The 19,728-nt window shown below is 42.7% G+C and overlaps 1 protein-coding gene across 1 annotated transcript in view; it reads right to left on the reverse strand.

Annotated features, from left to right (window-relative positions):
* Positions 1 to 201: 201 nt before the first annotated feature.
* The window catches only part of GPC1 (glypican 1), a 316,953-nt gene continuing 297,426 nt past the window's right edge, over positions 202 to 19,728 (reverse strand). Inside the window, exons 6-9 of the mRNA XM_054039262.1 lie at positions 10,184 to 10,303; positions 8,694 to 8,827; positions 6,517 to 6,692; positions 202 to 3,854 (exon numbers count right to left, since the gene is read on the reverse strand). Of these exons, the coding sequence (XP_053895237.1) occupies positions 3,637 to 3,854; positions 6,517 to 6,692; positions 8,694 to 8,827; positions 10,184 to 10,303 (648 nt within the window). The 3' untranslated portion in view covers positions 202 to 3,636. The remainder of the gene's footprint in view (positions 3,855 to 6,516; positions 6,693 to 8,693; positions 8,828 to 10,183; positions 10,304 to 19,728) is intronic.

The following is a 19,728-nucleotide window of genomic DNA, read 5'->3' on the forward strand; positions in this document are numbered from 1 at the left end:
AATTTCATCTTGTTTTTAAGCATCTCCTATACCTAGAGGTGGCTGCTCTCCACCATACATTTTTGAGCAGGTGAGAATCTCAGAATATCCATACTATACTGTTGATAGTGGGTAAACCAAGGACTGAGTGCAGGGCTACTCACATTTAAAAATAAAATTCAGAAGAAATAAAATAGTGCTTTGTAACAGTGGGAACAAATATAGATTTAAGTCTCCAGCCTTTTTATTTATACAAGGATTCAAAGAACATATTTCAACTTTAGATAAACAGTGCAAGATAGTTACAAGTACCTTGGTAACAGAAAGAAATATATAACTGGCCTGCTATGCCAATAAGTGAAATAAATCTTAATCCTCCAGCTAGAAATGCATTTTTTTTAAAGCAAAGGTGTACTTCGGATATTTGTTATACCTTATCCCCTACCAAGCCCACCAGAAAACAATAGGTTGTTTGTCATTTGTAAAATGATAAATATCTGTGCTCTCAAAGCCGCTAATGATCCCACCCTTAGTTAAAACATACAAATTATGGCACAAAAGAGCAAGTTTAAAGACAGAGATGCCTGTAAATCCATTTTTCTGGTTCTCCACTTTGCAGGGATATGTGTGTTTAAAAATTCAGATAAGAACATGAAAATGAACAAATCCCATCAGCATCCCTAAGTATTTTCAAAACACTGAGAATCACCATCTTGCTAACAGAGAAGCGAATGGTCCTTTTCCCTCTTCCCCTTCCAAAGCAGCAAATCCAAAGTGAGTCATACTCCCTTGATATGGGCTATAGCAGTGGTTCTCTGGGAGGCTGTGAGCAGGTTTCAGGGGGGTCCACCAAGCAGGGCCAGCGCTGGACTTGCTGGGGCCCAGGGAAGAAGGCCATAGCCCTACCGGTAGGGCCCTGAAGCCCAATGCCCTGAGCCCTGCTACCTGGGGCTGAAGCCGAAGCCTGAGCAACTTGTGGGGGAGGGCCTGTGGTGTGGGGCCCCAGGCAGTTGCTCTGCTTGCTGCCCTCTAACACCGGCTCTGCCGTTTATATGCAGAGAACCTGTTGCGGCAGAGGTGGGCTGTGGAGTTTTTATAGCGGGGGGGGGGCGGGGGGAAAGAGCTCAAAGAAAAAGGTTGAGAACCCCTGGGATAAAGCACTTAATGAGACAGTCCCCCAGGGCCATGAACTGTGTGTCAGTGCTCAAACAGGCTGCAACTACATGATAAAGAGATGTTTTTTCTCTTCCATTGTGTACAGCCATAGGCGACTAAATATTTATAAAACTATTGACTGTGGTGCTCAAATTTCTTTATCATTTAAAAAAAATCTACTCTAACGCCCTTTTGACATGTCATGTTTTCCATTCTCCCTCAGAAACTGGGTTAGGAGTTACATAATAGAAGGCTCATTTATACGTGTAATGGCAACATGGGCAAAAATCACTGCACTAGACCAATAAAGGCAAACTTGCATGAAATTACACCTCAGATTATGGTAGGCCCAGTAGCATCACCTTTCTTCAATTCAGTCCAGAGCCAGATAATTTAAATCTAACGGCAATGTAAACCTCTGGCTCAAATTTAGCTTTAAGAAGTAGTGGCATCCTGGGAATACAACACCAAAATGATCTAAAATTGTCTGTGCAGAAGCAAAGTGTAATGTGGGACAATGACTCTCTCATAACTGGCCTAAACACAGTCCATGTTTTGATACAGACGTATAAATGTCAGCCCCCATTACGTGGCTGGATTAGGAAACAGTGGTAGTTGCCCAACAAACTAGGAATTTTAACTCAACCAGGGGAACGAGGACTTCACTACACTTGCTTTCTTGCAATATCTCTCAACATTCCTAGTGCTCTGATCCTACAGTCTTACCTTAAATTGCACATTCCATAAACAGTGACAGCACAAATCAAATTCTGCTTTTCCCAAATCTTTTGTTGTGCATCAAAACACATTTTCCCCCTTAATGAAAGACACAGAAGTGTTTAAAAAGTTTGATAAGCCTATAAACGTCTTAAACATAAGATATGCTTTCTCCCCAAAAATAAAAATCACAATATTAGACAAAATGAATAACAGCAGAGCCCAAACTCACGGTTCCCCGTTGCCAAAAACAGTCAGTAGGACTGTATTGTTACTCTAGATAAATTTCCTAAAGATACTTTTCCAAATGATGTTTACTGTATCTGCGAATGAGCTAAGCCAGCTAGGGAACCAAAGCGCACAGCTCTGTAAACACAGACACCCCTAACAGATAGCTATGTATGTGTGTATATTTATATATAGCATTTGTTGACAAAAACAAAGCCTTTAGTTGAATCCACTCCTGGCACTCATGTAATAAACTATGAAAAATTACTGGCTAAAATTAGGAGGCTGTGCATCCATTGCTTAGAGCAGAGGACTGGAAGGTCTAGAAACATCCTGGGTTTTAATTCCTGATGGATGATCCACTGACTCAATGTGGGGCTGTAGCTCAGACACTGGCCAGTTTTCTTCTTTAGTCACTGCAGTGGTGAAGTTGGAGGGGGAAACGGGGGGGGGGGGGAGGCATTCACTTAAAAAGAACTCTCAAAGCCCAGATTATACATCTGAGTTGTTTTCCTGGGCACACAAACTGCCAAGGGAAGTAAGTAATAACCCTCTGACTCCCAATATTGTAACTTATTGCTTTAGGCCTCATAACTCTATATGTATTAATATGTGAGACTTCACAAAATAGCAATTTGCAACAATCCCTTTGGTAGAAGGTTACTGCTGTCTTTGTCATTAACAAGGGCTTCAGTCTCCTGTTGGAAACAAACCTCTCAAATGACAAATCTCACCGTGCATATTTTCACCTCAACATTGTATATTGTGATAGCGGATTGCAGGTCTAGATTAGACCATCATTAATAGCTAACTTCAGTGGTTTCCAAATATCACGCAACATCTAAAACTCACTCCCATTCACTTGAAAGTAGGAGCATTATTAATTGCCACTGATGGCTAATTTTAGTAAACAAAACTACCTGTGTACTTGTAAGTGAAAGGACTGTTGCATTTTGGTTGCAAACACTTGGATAAGGAATCCCGTTGCTAATCGAGTTTGTATTAGCATAAGAAATTAGTTGAAAAATGTACATCAAAGAAAATGAGTGAAGGATCATCTCTCTGCCTGCTTAAGAAATACAGTAGAAAACCATGAAATAGCTCCTGAATATAACAGAGTGCTTGCTGCTGTTGTCAGTCCTAATTTTAAAAGTTGCACTGTTCTAAACCTGTCGTGCTTTAGATGTTAATGTGGTAAGTGGTATTCTTGGCTACGGTTGTATAACAATATTAGGTCAACTGCATATTCCACTGCTGTCAGTCAAATCGTGATCCTCTGAAGATCATTTTTTCTTTTCCCCTATCTGCAAAGGCTTGTTTGTGGCAAAACAATGAAATAAAAAATGAGGTACGGAAAGAAGGGCCCAGCATTCAAAAAAGACCAAACAAGGATGAAACAGCTCTAGCACTGCCAGATATCACAAACAATTGAGACCTTTTTTTTCTCCCTCTTTTTTGCCAAGATGAATTAAATATTGTCCTTTTTTTTAATTTTTTTTTTTTTTTTGGCAAAGTTAAGACCTCAGCCACAGTCTCTTTCATGGCTGTGCAAGTAAGTTACCGCCGCAAGTACTGCGTTGCAATAACAGCCACAGAAAGGAAGATTAGGAAGGAGGAAGGCAAAAATTTGCTGCTGGCCCCATTTATGCCACGTCCAGACTGGTTAGGAATAGCATGTACTTCTGGCTGCCTGGTGCTGGGGTTCTTGGAAAGTCTTTTGCCGCAGACCTCATCAGGGCAGCCATCACCGCTCCCAGAGCCACTGATGTCATCACCTGCACACAGAAAGAAACTCAGGGTGAGATGACAAATCAAACTTCGTGCTCAGCACAGGACAGCCACTGCCTCTAGATGCTTACAAATTCAAACAGACGGGATGTCGGGAGAATCCCAGGGGAATTAATTCTATGACTGTCTCACTGTTTTTCCTTTCTATCGGTCATGTATATGGTCTGGAATATATTGGAAAATTTGTATTGTATTCCTTCACTAGATGTACTTTAATGAACATGGGATGGCGTGGAGTGTTCACAAGCCCTTGCAGTCAGGTGGTTAGCTGGCTCTGTTATCTGTGGCCAAGGCTTGAGTCAGTTAAGTCAGGTCCCTGCCAAACAAGGTAAAGGCTGTAGAGCACATTGGCTCTTCTGTACTTGGTCTAACATTGATGTTTAAATGGCCTACTGCTGTAGCAGCTAGATGCAGATTGGAAAATTTTAAGAAGTGACAAGATCACCCACCGTAGGCTGCTGTTTGTGCTTTGGAGAGAGATGAATCCTGAACTTTTGGTTTAAAAGCTGAACTAAGAAAGAACATCTTACATCACAGTGTGAGGCTCATGAAACTTCATCTCTGAGGCACTGTCAAGGGCGGTCAACTCCAGACATACACAGGGCTCTTAAGGATCAGATCCAAAGCCCCTGGAAGGCAACAAAGACTCCCATTGACTTCACGAATCTTTGACTCAGGCCTGGAGTGAATCCAGTCCCAGTCCTAGACTGTTTGATTCCCAGAACTATAATGGGTCTCTTCAGCTGAACATAACTGCTGATTTTGGGTACAGGGTGAGTTGTAGACTCTCAAATAATCTTTAGAGATGAATTCAATGTGCTGTGGATAACGAAGATTGGTTTAAAGTGTGCAGCCACCATGAAAATTAGCTGTAATTGTGATGAAAACCCCATACACCATCATTACAATCTAACCCATATTGACCGTGCTCTTCATCTGGGCAAGATAAAAAATCCACCTGAGAGAAACCGTGTTTTGCAGTCTGTCTTTTTCAGCTTCATTGTAGAAAACCCTTCAGCATTTGGCCCTGTGGAAACACTGTACAGAGCTGTGCAGTACAAAATCAACTTGCTTAAGGTTTTGACATGTCAGACCTGGTTTGTCATGTTTTTTCTGACCACATAAGTGTTCTAATTGGGCTACTGTAATTGAATATTGTTATTTAGAACAATGAAAGGAAAGCAAAGCTCAGGTCTACATGAATGTTCACCTGAAACACGAAATGTGTGCCAGACATCTTGTCTTTGTTTCTACTTTACTGAAAAGCCTGGCTCAATGTTGATAATTTATTTATTTATTAGCGAGAGATCTTCATATTCATAAAAAAAGGTTAAAAAGGCAGATTCTCTCTTGAGACTTCTATATTTTATATAGAATTATTGTGATGGCAAATCTAAAATGAACCACAGACATTCTTCTGCTCTGTGTCTGTCTCTAAAGCTTTATCATGCCTTCCTCTATGTAAATTAAACACTGAAGGGTTTTCTACAATGAAGCTGAAAAAGACAGACTGCAAAACACTGTTTCTCTCAGGTGGATTTTTTATCTTGCCCAGATGAAGAGCACGGTCAATATAGGTTAGATACAATGATGGTGTATGGGGTTTTCATCACAATTACAGCTAATTTTCATGGTGGCTGCACACTCCTTACTGCAGTGTCCTATGATTTATTTAAAAAGTGTCCAGAAAGATTCTGATTCTGTTGCAATCTGGGGGGCAGGGGGGTTCTAAATTCCAAACTGCTAAATAACACTCTATGGGAAGAATTCCTCACAGGTGAGTTAATGGTTACACAAACATGGAGATCAAATATGGCCACGGGAGATCGAAGACATTTCAGCCCTAGCTGCCAGTAGATTGTGCCTTAGCATAGCAATAGCCCCATTTTGTTTGGCCACCCCAGCACTAAATGGAAGCACATACAACGCTTTCTGCATTGTCTGTGATCTTACATTGACTTACACATCTCTGGTGCACACACTACCAGAAAGGGTGCAGGTTCTAGTCTTGAAGGGAATGCTGTGCCTAGCTCTAACCATACATGACTTAGAGCTCGGGAGGTGACGCTCAAATTGAACGCTTTCCCCATTCCCTAGGAGCTGTTCAGGGGACAGCTAAAGATCACATCACATCGTCTTTCTTGGGGGTGGGGGCAGGTTAAACATCCTGGGTTGTGGCCAACTTCCTTTCCAATACAGAACAGGCTCTTAGGTGGCATGTGGGGTGTTGCAGAACACAAATGGTTACTACGTTACCCTGCATCAGTACAGTGCTGTCAGCAGTGCACCTCATTCTGTTATTCTAATGTCCTTTTGGATGCGGGAGTATCACAGGCCGGATGCAAACCCACACTCCGTTCTGTTCCATAACAAGAGCCAGCAGTTGTTATGAATCAGGCCCTGTACTCGCAGTAGGGCAGGGACTGTATCCTCATCAGTGTTTGGAAAACAGTCACCCACTTTTTGTGCAATCTAAATAAAAATACCACTGCAGGACGCATGTGGGCATTTAGTCTTCTCTCTCGTTTTATCATGCACTCCCAGGAACTGGGATTAATGGAATTTCTCCAGCCGTCATTCAGAAATCACTTGGCATTCACGGTCTGTCCTCATCCCTTTCCCATTACTTTGGATTTCTGGTGTACTCACTAGCATCCTGGAAATCCACATCATTCCCATTGTAAGCATTGCGCAGTCGGTTTGTCATGATCTTCAGCTGCATGATTTGCTGACGAATGGTCATATCTGGCTTGGTGATGTCCACCTCTACCTCTGGATTATTAATCTGATTGGCCAGACCATCTCCCATCACCTCTGGTAAATACCTACACAGGAAATCAATTCGTTCACATTGCTTTTCCCAAACAGTAAATTCTCCTCTTGGTATTACAGTTGCCATTACAACTGATAATCTACCATCTATGAGAGGGAGAGCTTTGCAGCTTGGTAGTATCATGATTGTATTTACTCGTGTTCCAATCGCAGCCTCATGTTTCAGGTTCGTTTGTCTTTCTGCTCATACTCCTCCACCAGTGTAAGGTGCAATCTGAGCTCCCAACTCTTTGACTACAGAGATCTCCCTCGCAGTGGAAAGAAAAAGGCTGGATTCAGGTGGCCCACACAAGGCACTGAACACAGCTGTGCTGGGGGGTCCATGGTTGGCAGGGCAAAGGGAGGCGGGAATGGGTAGGGAGGAGGCCAGCGGATTTGCCACTGTATGTGCAACCCAGAGCTTACAGTGTGCCTCTGTCTCCTTCTAGTGGTTGGACTGCCTATTGCTACCAGCTATGCACTAACAGACTTGGGTATTTCAGCTGAGGCAGTATAGCCTCACTCTTTTAGAGCCAGAGATCCCAGACTCTGTCCCACGCTGCTGACAATGACCCCAGGGACATCACACAATATAATGACCCCCTGGGTCTCTATTTAAAGCTACTTCAGCCCTAGGGTAGCTGTTGTGGAGTGTCTCAACTTCTGAAAGGTAGGATTCGCAGCACCCCAGTGCCTAGGTCAACTCTGTGCAAGGTTGAGATCTGGTCCCATGATGGCACCAGTGGCGTAGCCCACGTGACATCCAGCCCATTACACAAGAAAGGGGTTCGTCACCACATGGAAGATTAGGAAATTGATACATCATGACTGAGTCCATGACTGCACTGGAACTACTGGATTCATCTCCTGTTATGATTGACAAGGCAGCTGGGAAACCCTTATACCCAATCAACTGGGAGCTGGCTAGTTAGTCATTAAAGCTGCATTTCTCCCAGCTTAATGTCAAGCACTTAAAAAAAAAAAAACCTTTGGCATTTCAATGCCTGAAAATATTTTAAAAACCAAGGCCCAAATTCCCAGCTGTCATAGATCAGGCTACCCAGGTAACACAGTTATGATGTTTACAGCAGCTGAGGATCTGGCCCCAAAACAATGTTTTAAGGGTAAACCATGGGCACAATGTACTTCTATGGCGGCAGAATTTCCAAGGGGTGAAGTCTAAGAGGGAACAGTGCGTAAATGGGTAACTAGGTAAATGTTTGCAATTCCCAGCAGCGCCTCTGGGTTTCTTCCAAAGCGAAACTGTCCATTCTACTAACGGCATTTAATGCCTTTTGAAAGTGTGTGAAGATTCTGTGCGTAATTTTGTGGCAAATGTGCTTCGATGTTTAAAAGTCTAAGAGAGCAACGCATTTTAAATTCAAGGCATCCGTTTCTCAAATACTGCCTCTGGGCAAGGGTTAAGCTTTGCACTTGTTCCTGAGAGGCTGGGGCTGAGCCCTTTAAACTGATGGGAGTTGACAGCAGGGCCAGTTCTAGGGCTGAGATTGAGAGGCCCACAAGGGGTGTGGCAGCCACAGCCAGACTCCTAACCAAGCTGTGCCTTGGGCTGACTAGCCCTGGGGGTGCTCAGAACCAGGGCAGAAGGAAGGGGAAGGGGATCTGTCCGTAACTGTGGTGTGCAACCGCTCAGGGGGTGCAGAGGAACTCACGCAAAGGAATTCCTGACTGCCCTGATCAGCTCTCAATGGATCCTGATCCTCACACTGCCCCTGCTGGGGCCAGGGAAGTTACTGCGACCTTAGAGACCCTGGTGAGTAGAGGACACGGGATTAGGGTTGAAGCAACTGAGGGAGAGGCCCTTCAGGGCAACCATATTTTAGTGAAACGACCTCTATAATGGAGTTTATGTCACAGGCTGTAAAGCTTCATGGGGCAGGGATGTCGGAAGAACTAGCTTATCTCTGCACCTATCTTTATCTTCTCTTTCTGGTAGCAGCTTTAAGTTCTAGTATGGAGATTTTTTGCTTTGCTTCTCTACACCCCGTCCTTACCTCCCCTTGGCCATTCCGTTCCAGCACTTGTCCTCATTCACCGAGCCAGATGTTATTTTCTCATTGCAAAGTGTGCTTGGAAGGGCAACCCAGTAATCCTTGATATCTCTCAGCTTCCCTTTGGCATCAGAAACCTGTAAGAAGGAGGGAGAATCTGGGCCCAAGGAAACATCTATTAAATCCCAGAGGCTGGGTCATCCAGCTAGATGGTTATAGCTCATTTATTTTATAACACAGAGAGAGCGCTGTTGTTTTTTCACATACAGGAAAAGAGCACTAACTTTACCTTAAATAATAGCCCTCAGCCCAAGCAGCTGGCCAACTGAGGCCAACATTTACATGTGAAGGACTGTTCTGCTGTGTTCCTCTGTTTTATAACACAGCTGATATTAAAGCTATGTATCACAATGATGTGCTGGCTCCTTCCTAGCCACGCCCATTTAAATAGACAGAAGGGAAGAGATTAGCTCAGCAGGGCCACAAACCATTCTTTAAGCAACAGCGGGTATTGTGTGATCCTGGAATGAGGGCCCAGGGAGATGGTGTGAGAGTGTGGGCAGCAGGCTGAGAACAGGCTGCAGTGGGCAGGCCAGGTAACAGATTCTGATGGGCAGACCGAGAGACTCAGGAGGGCTGAGTAGGAGAAGCAGATCGGTAGGGCAGAGGGCTGAGCAAGGGAAAACGGCCTAGCAGGGAGGCTGGGAATGATCCAGGTGCTGTAATCTAGTGCTGAGAAGCTGAGCCACAAGCAGCTGAGGGACAGCACAGAACAAGGCGTTGGATCAGCCTGTCAGAGAGGAGAGAGGATGATCACCGCCTGTTGCCCACAGAATCAGAAATGTCCAATAAAAGACAAGGACCAACAGTGCAGCAAAGCTGCAGGGAGACAACATTGCAGCTACTCCAACATCATCATCAGGAGATGATGCTCCAGAACACAAACGGCAGAGCAAAACCAGGTCTAAAAAACCAAGGGCCAGACCTTCAGAGAGAGAAGCAACTAAGAGCAGTGATGAAGTTCAGTAGGGTGATGCACAACTGCCTGTTTTGGAGGAAAGGGCTGTCTGGCTTGTGCTCCACTCTGCTACCGATACCCTTAGGGAACAAACCTCTTGACAAACTTGGGGAGTCCCACCAGTCTGGTGCTACGAAGCTGAAACTCAGCAGCCAGAATACTGTCTTAGTTGAGTCTTCAGTGGGATAGCTACAGGTCAGTAACTTTTTCTACTTAATAGGCACATCTGAGGGTTTATTGGGAAGGCACCAAAGGCTAGAGCACAGCCGAGGGCTTGCTCTGAGCGTGTGTTATACAGAACACACCACCTGACCCCAAACAGGGTTGGTCCCCACAGCTCTCAGTAACACCCTGCCATCGGGTCAGCGACGATCCCGACACATGACGTGGACAGACACGATGAGCCCACTATTGGAGCAGGCAGTTTTAAATATTCCAATAGGGAAATGTTTTATAAATTCAGAGAGACACTTACTAGCTTCTCCAGTCCAAGCCCTGAGGATTTATCGTCGGTGACAGCTTTTCCCCTTCTTTTCTTATCCTCTCCACTGGATGCTTTTGTGCTGATTTTGGGATTTCCACAACCTTGGAAAACCTGAAAACAAACAAACAAACCAAACAAACATTCCTTTATATTGTGGTTCAATAGCTTTCCCCATTAATTAGTGCTGTGTGTTTATTACTTTTCCTGTTAAATAATTCTGTCAGAATTCCCCATTTACTCCCACTCACCTGATCTTTTCGATTATGACCTAATTTTTGGACCTGTAACCATAGTCTGTATTAAAAAAAGAAAAATATTTCTAGCATTTTTGCATTTTCCTTCCATGATTCTAAAAATTCATCAGGTCTTAGACGAAAAAGCCAGGCAACCCTCCACCTTTCCCTACAACCCAAAATGAAACCATCCCAGTGTACTGTCCAAACAAGCCACAAGTGCAAATGGCAGCTATGCGGTAATCTCACTGGACCAACACTGCCAATTTAACACAATAACACAAATCATCACTAATTCACCCGGTGAATTCATGCTGGTAGCATCACTGTCTCCAAGGACTGTTACCAAACTGGACATGGAAGCTGGATGTCAGAAGAGGAGGGAGGGACACTTACTTTTTGTTCATAATTACACAAGAGCAATTTTGAGACATTTCTTTCTAATGCACCTTATTGGACTCTGGCAAGAGCAGCATGGCAGCTGATGGATTACCTCGAGTGCTGAGGCAGAGGCCTGCAATGCTGGGGGTTAGCTCTCTCCCACAGCTATTCTACGGAGTGTACTTTCTAATATTCACCTTTGTAGATTTCCAGTCAAACATTAATATTAAAATAACTAACAATTCACGTTTGCTCTCACTGACATCAGTGAACACGTATTAATGGTTTATTCTCTGCTATGGTTTATGAAGCAATAAACTGGTCTAAATAGTATATTACATATAGGATAAAAGATGGCGTTGCGTTTTTACAAGCTGGTGAGTAAGTAAAGCGGTCTCAGCTACTTTTCCCAGAATATCAGATTATATTTCAGGGCCATCTATTGTTAAATTTTAAATGCATACAAATACTGACCAGAATAATATAATCCCTGGGGTTGAAAATTCTGATGACCGGGAGAAATATCCCAAATCTATCTGGTCTGCAAATCCAACTAGAATAGCTCCACTTTTGAAGGCAGAAGTGTTCAATAAATATTTATGTTCTGTGTTTGGAATGAGGATGCTTAAGTACTTCCCAGCCCATTAGTAACGAAGGAAGATGTTAAATAGCATCTACTAGGACTACATTTTTTTAAATCAATAGGATAACTTACACCCAAGAGTTGGCTGAGGAGATTTTTGGCCCACTGATATTAATTTTTTAATAAATCTTGGACTACTGGGGAAATTCCAGAACACTGGAAGAGTGCTAATATTGTGCCAATATTCACAAACGGTAAGCAGAGGTAATTAGAGGGTGGTTAGCCTGAACATCAACCCCAGGTAAAATAACGGAAAACCTGACATAGGATTCAATCAATAATGATTTAAAGGATAGAAATATAATTAATGCTTATCAGCATGCTTTTTTAAAGGAAAATAGGTCATCGAATAAATCTGATTTCATTTCTTGTTTATATTAATGGACTTCTGTAATTTGTTTGAACTTAATACTGTATGACATTCAGACTGAAAAATTCACACTATGCAATATCAATAAAGCACACATTAAATGGATTAGAACCTGGCTAATTGACAGATCTCAAAAAGTAATTATCAATGGGGAATCAACATCACATGGGAGTGTTTCTGATGGGGTTCCACAGGGATCGGTTTTAAGCCTGACACTATTCAATATTTTTAATCAATGATCTGGAAGTAAAGATAAAGTCACTGATGATAAAATTTGTGGATGCATTTTAATACAGCCAAATGCAAGGTCCTACCAAGGACAGAGGCCATAGCTACAGAATGGAGGACTGCATTCCGGAAAGCTGTGATTCTGAAAAGGATCTAGGGGTCATTGTGGGCAAACAACTGAACATGAACTCCCAGTGCGATGCTGTGGCACAAAAGGACTAAAGTTGGCTGTACAGAGGAGCAGTGAGTAGAAGCGGGGGTGGTGGTGATTTTGCCTCTGTATAAGGAAACAGTTGAGACTGATTGTGGATCTGTATTTGCATTTTAAAAGGATGCTGAAAAAACTTGGAAAGGGGACAGAAAAAGCCACAAAAATGATTGCAGGGCTGAAGGAAATACTTTACAGTGGGGACTCAATTTGTTTAGCTAATCAGAAAGAAGCTCAAGAGGTGACTTGATGACAGTGTATAAGTACCTTCACGGGGAGAAAATACCAGCTCTATTTAAAACTACTAAAGGGCTCTTTAACTCTGCGGAGGAAGGCAGAAGAACCACCTATAGCTGGATGTTAAAGCCAGACAAATTTGAATTAGAAAACAGGCACACATTTTTCACAGTGAGGGTGATTAACCATTGGACCAAACTGCCAAAGGAAGCAGTGAAGTCTCCATCTCTTGATATCTTCAGATCCAGACTGAATGCCTTTCTGGAAGATGCTTTAGTCCAACACAAGTTACTGGACTCAATACAGGGGTAAGTAGGTGGAATTCTCTGTCCTGTGACATACAGGAGGTCAGACGAGGTGAGCTAATGGTCCTTTCTGGCCTTAAACGCGATGAATCTGTGAGATTTCCAGCATCCGACTATGGCTTCTGGGTCAGCCCAAGAAAGAAATACTTCAAGACAATACATTCTACGCTCACTAGGTGTTCAGGTTTGGTTCTTACTTCATCCAAACTCCCATCCCTCTTTATTCTCCTGTAAGTACTTACGCAGAGTGACTGAGATGCTGCTGACTCCCTACAGCTCATATTGGTTAAGCAGTGACTATGTGACTAAGCGGTACTCAGCACTCGAGAGGACACAAAGGAAACCATGATCCTCACGCCAAGGCAATTACAATCCAGACTGAGAGATGGAGAAAATCAGACACACAGTGCACTAAAGGGGCCATCAGACATGCTTTAAGACAGGGGTTCTCAAACTGGGGGTTGGGACCCCTCAGGGGGTCAGCAAGGTTATTTCCTGGGGGCTCGCGAGCTCTTAGCCTCTGCCCCAAACCCCGCTTTGCCTCCAGCATTTATAATGGTGTTAAATATATAAAAAAGTGTTTTTAATTTATTAGGGGGGTCGCACTCAGAGGCTTGCTCTGTGAAAGGGGTCACCAGTACAAAAGTTTGAGAACCACTGCTTTAAGATATTGCAACTGGGGTCTTTCCAACAACTTCAATGGCCTTCATTGGATCAGAACCTTTATGAGTAGGTGACAGCAGTACGTTGATGTTTTTTGCAAGGAAGGATTTGAGTAGACAGAGTGTGGCTTGTCACGCACTCTGGGTGAGAAAGTGCTGCAAACCAGAAAGCCCAGTAGCTTGAAGTATAAAAATAAAATTATCCTAAAAATATCATCCGGCTGTAAAAAAGGCTCAGCCCAAAGTTATTTTCACTATGAGGAAGAGAAACACTAGCGAGTGCAGTTTAACAAGAAAAACAGGACTTGACAGGCTGAAAAGCAAGAAAATGAAGTCTCTAAATATTTGGTTACTGTTTCCTTCACCCAGAGGAGGGGACCTTTTGATTAGTTACATCTTCATTATTACCTGAACACTCTGTGTTCTAAATGGATTAAGAAAGAGTCTAAGATCCATTTACATATGTACAGAGTGACCTGGAGCCACCCTTACAATAATATTACTGATATACTAGAAGTGTTCCTGCAAGAATTTAAAATCATCTTTAATCTAGAACCTTAAAAGAGAATCTCCTCAATTCTATTTTCAGCTTTGCCATTAACTTCCACTGCAGCCATGGGCCACTCATTTACCCTCTCTGCCTCAGTTTTCCTATCTGTAAACTTGGGAGTGATAATACTTAATTATTTGACTCACAGGCATGTTGTGAAGATTAATTAGTCAGTGTTGACAAAGACCATTGCTAATGAAGCATTACGAATATTTACTAAGCATTAAGAATATTTTGAATTGAACAGGGTCAGAAGAAACTCTGGGGGAGGGATAGGTCAGTGGTTTGAACATTGGCCTGCTAAACCCAGGGTTGTGAGTTCAATCCTTGAGGGGGCCACTTCAGGATCTGGGGCAAAATCAGTACTTGGTCCTGCTAGTGAAGGCAGGGGGCTGGACTCGATGACCTTTCAAGGTCCCTTCCAGTTCTAGGAGATGGGATATCTCCATTTAAAAAAACCAACCTTTTACAGCATTATTAGACTGACAGCCTGATGCCTCTCTGCATTCCTGTCTTTGAAATAGGAGATCTGCCTCTTTTGGCATTTTCATTCCTTTCAGCATCATCAGCAGGGATCCTAGTTTTCTGTGATAAAAAACCCCAAATTCTCCCTTTCTGTGGATTGGTTGTCTGAGGTAAGCCACTGCTTCCATTTAGATTATTTAGTGTCCTTGGCTGTCTGAGTTCATTTACTTGTGCATCAGTATTTAATGCTACTGGCTGGATCTCATTGTTATGGCATGCCTAGTTACTAATAGGATGCTCAGAGCTTTTTGTAGGGGTGCTTTTGATTATTAATAAAACCAACCAAATAAATAAATCAGTACAAATGGGCTCTGTGGTAGCCAATCCTTTCCAAAAGCATACCCTCATCTTTCCTCAAACACCCAATCAAATCAATGGTTTCTGTAGCATGCTTGGAAGGTCAGCAAATTCAGGCTCCCTCAGACCAACGGAACAGATGTCTGGAGATTTGAGTGGCCTAATGAGGAACCAGGTGCCTTAATTTGGACCTGTGAAATTGTAAGTTGATAAATGAGAGGTGAATTGAATAGAAGAATTCTCTTGGTTTTTGACAGAAGGTCTGTGGGAGGAGGGAGTTTCTTGTAATTTTGGTTCAAGAAACATGAACATTTTCAGAATAGGCCACTTGCTCTTTGGGTGGCTTTAATTTCAGGGTAGTTGCCTATGTAACCAAGTATGAATTTGCAGGCAGAAGCTATCAACGGATCCTAAAATAATAGTACATTAGCACACAATTCCTTAATGTAGAGAGATCAAGCACTCGAATGTTAGCAAGTGTTGCCAACTCATTTCACTCCAGCAGCTGAATGCTCTTTGTATGCTGAGAAATTGTAATGAGGTTAAACTGCAGCAAGGACATTTAGGGTAGCTATTAGGAAAAACTCTCCAACTATAGTTAAGTTTTGGAATAGGTTTCCAAGGGAGGTTGTGGAATCCTCATCACTAGAGGTTTTTAAGAACAGGCTGTACAAACACTTGTCAGGGATGGTTTAGGTGTAATCGGTTCTGCTTTTGTGCAGGGGTCTGTATTTGATCTCCCGTGGTCTCTTCCAGCTCTACATTTCTATGATTCTGTGAACTTTCTGCTAAGACCTGATTTTGACAAATTACCTAGAGGGCAGAGAGAGTGAGTCCAATTAGCATTCCTGGGAAGCATCCACTCCTCCTGCCCTCAGTCTAGAATCTTTCTTTCCTAAATATATTGTCCTCTTAAACAGGTGCAGGTAGAACACATATATTGAATCATGCATTGTAATGGCAATTCTGTGGCAATCCAAATATTTCATCTGTCTACTTCTTCTGGTGCAAGATCTTTAAAAATTGTACATAAAGTATTTAAAATTTTGTTTTATAGAAATAAAACTAATCCAGTTTCATTGCTATAGTTTACCGTTTATAGTCCTATTACTGTGGTTATTACGAAACAATTCTTTCAGGGATATAAAAACATAGAAGAATAATGAAAAACACTTCATGACATTTATAGATCCATTCATTCCTCTATTCTCTTCCTTATTATAATTGATTACTCTGTTTCTGTGCTATATTAGCATTGTGTTTTGTGCTGCACTGGTATTTCTATCCATCTCTCTGCTTGGTCTATCATTGACTTATCTATTTGCCAGCCAGCTTCAGATTCATTTTCCGTCAGAATCTGTTAGTTACAGCACTTCAGAGTCATGGGAAAGGCAGCTGGGGTTCAGGAACACAAATTACTCTGCTGTTAACATCAGCCTCAGTGGGTTGTTGAGAACAACATTAGAGAAATGATGCCAGAGTGAATTCTCTCCAGCATGCATTGATACATGAAGCTAATGTATCAAATTCTGCTCTGAGTTACATCTGTGCAAACCTTTACAGGCAAAGGGTAAATGGTTGTAACTGGCAAGGAAATTTGGGCCAATTGTTACGATGGGCAGGAGGCTATTTTATGAACATGCTTACTGTAACGATGAGTCTGGTCTAAAACTTTAACCTGATCATAGACAAAACCACACTACTCAGTACCTGAGAAAGGGATCTCCCCTCCCCTGCCTTGTAAAATGTCCAACTTCTCTGGAAAAATTACCTGAAAATAGAAGCTTGTGCTAACTTTCCACACACTGGAATTCCATTTTCCCCCAAAACGATCGAAGCATTTGAGGATGCTTAAACTCAAATCTGAAATCATTTTATAAACCTGTCTTTCATACAATGTGACATCAGGGATGTGAAATCACAGTTCCCACAAGCAGAGAGCAACAGAACTAACCTCCATACCACTACTACCCGGAGACCAGAGAGAATGGCAGATCAGATGTGGGCAAGCAAATTGGGTGAACCTGGGTTGAACCCTTCTAGAGTAGGTATAGAATCTCAAACCTCAATGTGCGTTTTTCAGATACTAATTCTAGCAGCTTCCTATTATGGTAGTGAAGAACCTAAATATTTGGATGTACCCAGACCTCTGTAATCCACATGGAAGTTTAAAAATTAGCCATTTTGGCAGATATGAGATGAAGAAGTAACACTCACTCTTTAAGTAAAAAAGAAATCTCCAGCCTAGTGTATTTCCAATGCTATATGCTACATTGCAGGGTTTATTCTCTTACTGAACCAGAGGATTTACCCGACTAATCCCCCCATCATGCTAATTTAGACTAACAGATGAATCAACAGACTCCCTTTATGCAAATAGCAATTTGCAGTCTTTTATAGTTTATACTGTCTGAAATCCGGACTTAGCTGTCAGGAGTGAGGGTACAGATGGGAAACAATTCAATACCCAGCCAAGAAGTTTCCCTGAAGGGAGAGGAGAAAAAGGAATGGTGCTGGTTGTGGTGGTGCTGGGTTTTGTTTCAAAAGATGAGCATTGATAAAAGACAATGACCCTGTTTGCCGAACATGACTTAAACTGTAGCGAAACAACAAAATGATGAGTCAGATGTTGGTTTTGGGAAATTCTGTAACTGTGGATATATGCTTTCTTGGTTAGGACAGCAACACACGTCTCTTGGCTGCACATCAGGCTGGCATTTGGGACTAGTTGTGCTGTGGGATTTCACTGCTTGCAATGTTGTTTATTTTCTGAGTAGTTTTATTCCTGGCCTGGGTGGATCAGATCACATTAGGGGAGAATGAGCGGGACCTTTTCCCTCCCACAATCTAATGCACTGAAACAAACTTAACTTGAGAAATTATTAACATACACCACGCCTATCAAAGGACCTTGTTCTGTGGAGCAGATATCAAAAGGTCTCTTTTCCCACCACCAATGCAAGAGGAATTTACCCAGATAGTAACAGTGGTAGCTAGGTGCATCACCGCCCTCTCAGGTAATTAGCCTTACCGTTTGTGGGTAGCCCTGTGAAAAACTTATTAGTCACATCCCTAACATGACTGTAACCAACTGCTGGCCACCACGATCGCACCATTATGCACAGACCCAGCCTGATGAATGGGGAGCATCTGCCAAGATTACTCTTTGGATACATTCCAAAATTAACTGACCCACTTTACACATGTGAGAGATTTTGAAGTCCCTTCATCCCAATTCCTACTGATCGGTTCACATTTTCAAGAAGTGCTAAAATACATATATTTCAAATAGAAGCCGAGAGCCTCTTTTCCATTTCTTGTTCCCCCAAATCAGTCAGAACCGTGGTTGCAGGCTTTGCTCTTCACCTCTGGCTCTTCCCGTGAACGAGAGACTTCAGGTTGTGATTTTCAAAAGCATTCAGTGCTGGCTTAACTCTGCTTCCATTTAAGTCAATGGTAAAATTCCCCCTTGACATCATCTCTGAGAGCAGAATTGGGCCAGTGCTGAGCACACCTTAGTCTTTTAGCTCTGCACTACGTTAACAGCCTTTGTTCGTGTCCAAACCAAAGTTATCTTGGATCAGCTGAGCATCGCAGTGTGCCATATCTACATAACAGAGAAATACAATGGACCATATATGACTGCATCGTGTGTAAATTTCTACCCTTTGTCTGGAAAGACAGCTAACCCATGGGCATATATTCTGTATATTTCCTTCTTTCTCTGGGTAAGAAAATAAATATATCGGCTGCTTACTTTCAAAGTTTAAATAAAGACTGATATGGATGATCAACAGCTGATAGGTCAAAGTCATCGCGACTGGCAGTAGCTCAAGAGCCTTGGCTGATATTTCACAAGTAACCACTTTAGAGAAACGCCGTGCACCAGATGTGATCCAATTTTTTCCAGTGATTTCAAACTGTGCTCACAGACTGAAGTGGAAAGGGAAGCGGTGTGGCTCTTAAACCTCACTTCCCTTGCTCTTTCTATCCTTGATCCTTCCCTATTTGTCATACTCATCTTCTCAGCGATTTGTCAGCTCCCAACCTCTGCTACTTGGCTCTATGTGCTAATACAGTCAAGTGCACTTTGCTACAAGATCCAATTCAGAAAGCTTGTCAAATGCACTTTGCTGCTTCAGTCAAGTACAGAGTGGAATAGAGTATCCACCCTCTACAAACGCTTCCATTTACAACAGAGGGCCATCAGTGCTCATTGCAGTTCAGATGATGTTCTACTTCCCCATATAATAAACACGCTTTCTAGGGGGCAATCTCAGCCCTGAATAACAATGACAGGTTGGGAGGCTTGGTGGTATCTGTGTGTGAAAAGCAGGAACCCGGGAAGGTTGTTCGCTTTGCCAAGACTTCTTACACGTGCAGCCACGGCATGTGCATGTGCTTGTGATTAGTGGATTAAATGTGCTGAAAGTGGAGATCAACAAAACAGCACTTGGAAATATGGCTCTTGTGAGACTCTGAGCACCAGCAGAACCTGCTTCATAGAATCATAGAATCTTAGGGTTGGAAGAGACCTCAGGAGATTATCTAGTCCAATCCCCTGCTCAAAGCAGGACCAACACCAACTAAATCATCCCAGCCAGGGCTTTGTCAAGCTGGGCCTTAGAAACCTCTAAGGATGGAGATTCCACCATCTGCTTAGGTAACCCATTCCAGTGCTTCACTACCCTCCTAGTGAAATAGTGTTTCCTAATATCCAACCTAGACCTCTCCCACTGCAACTTGAGACCACTGCTTCTTGTTCTGTCATCTGCCATCACTGAGAACAGCCTAACTCCATCCTCTTTGGAACCCCCCTTCAGGTAGTTGAAGGCTGCTATCAAATCCCTCCTCATTCTTCTCTTCTGCAGACTAAATAACCCCTCAGCCTCTCCTT

This window comes from Malaclemys terrapin, chromosome 9 (genome assembly GCF_027887155.1).
Source record: "Malaclemys terrapin pileata isolate rMalTer1 chromosome 9, rMalTer1.hap1, whole genome shotgun sequence".
NCBI classification, from domain to species: Eukaryota; Metazoa; Chordata; order Testudines; family Emydidae; genus Malaclemys; species Malaclemys terrapin.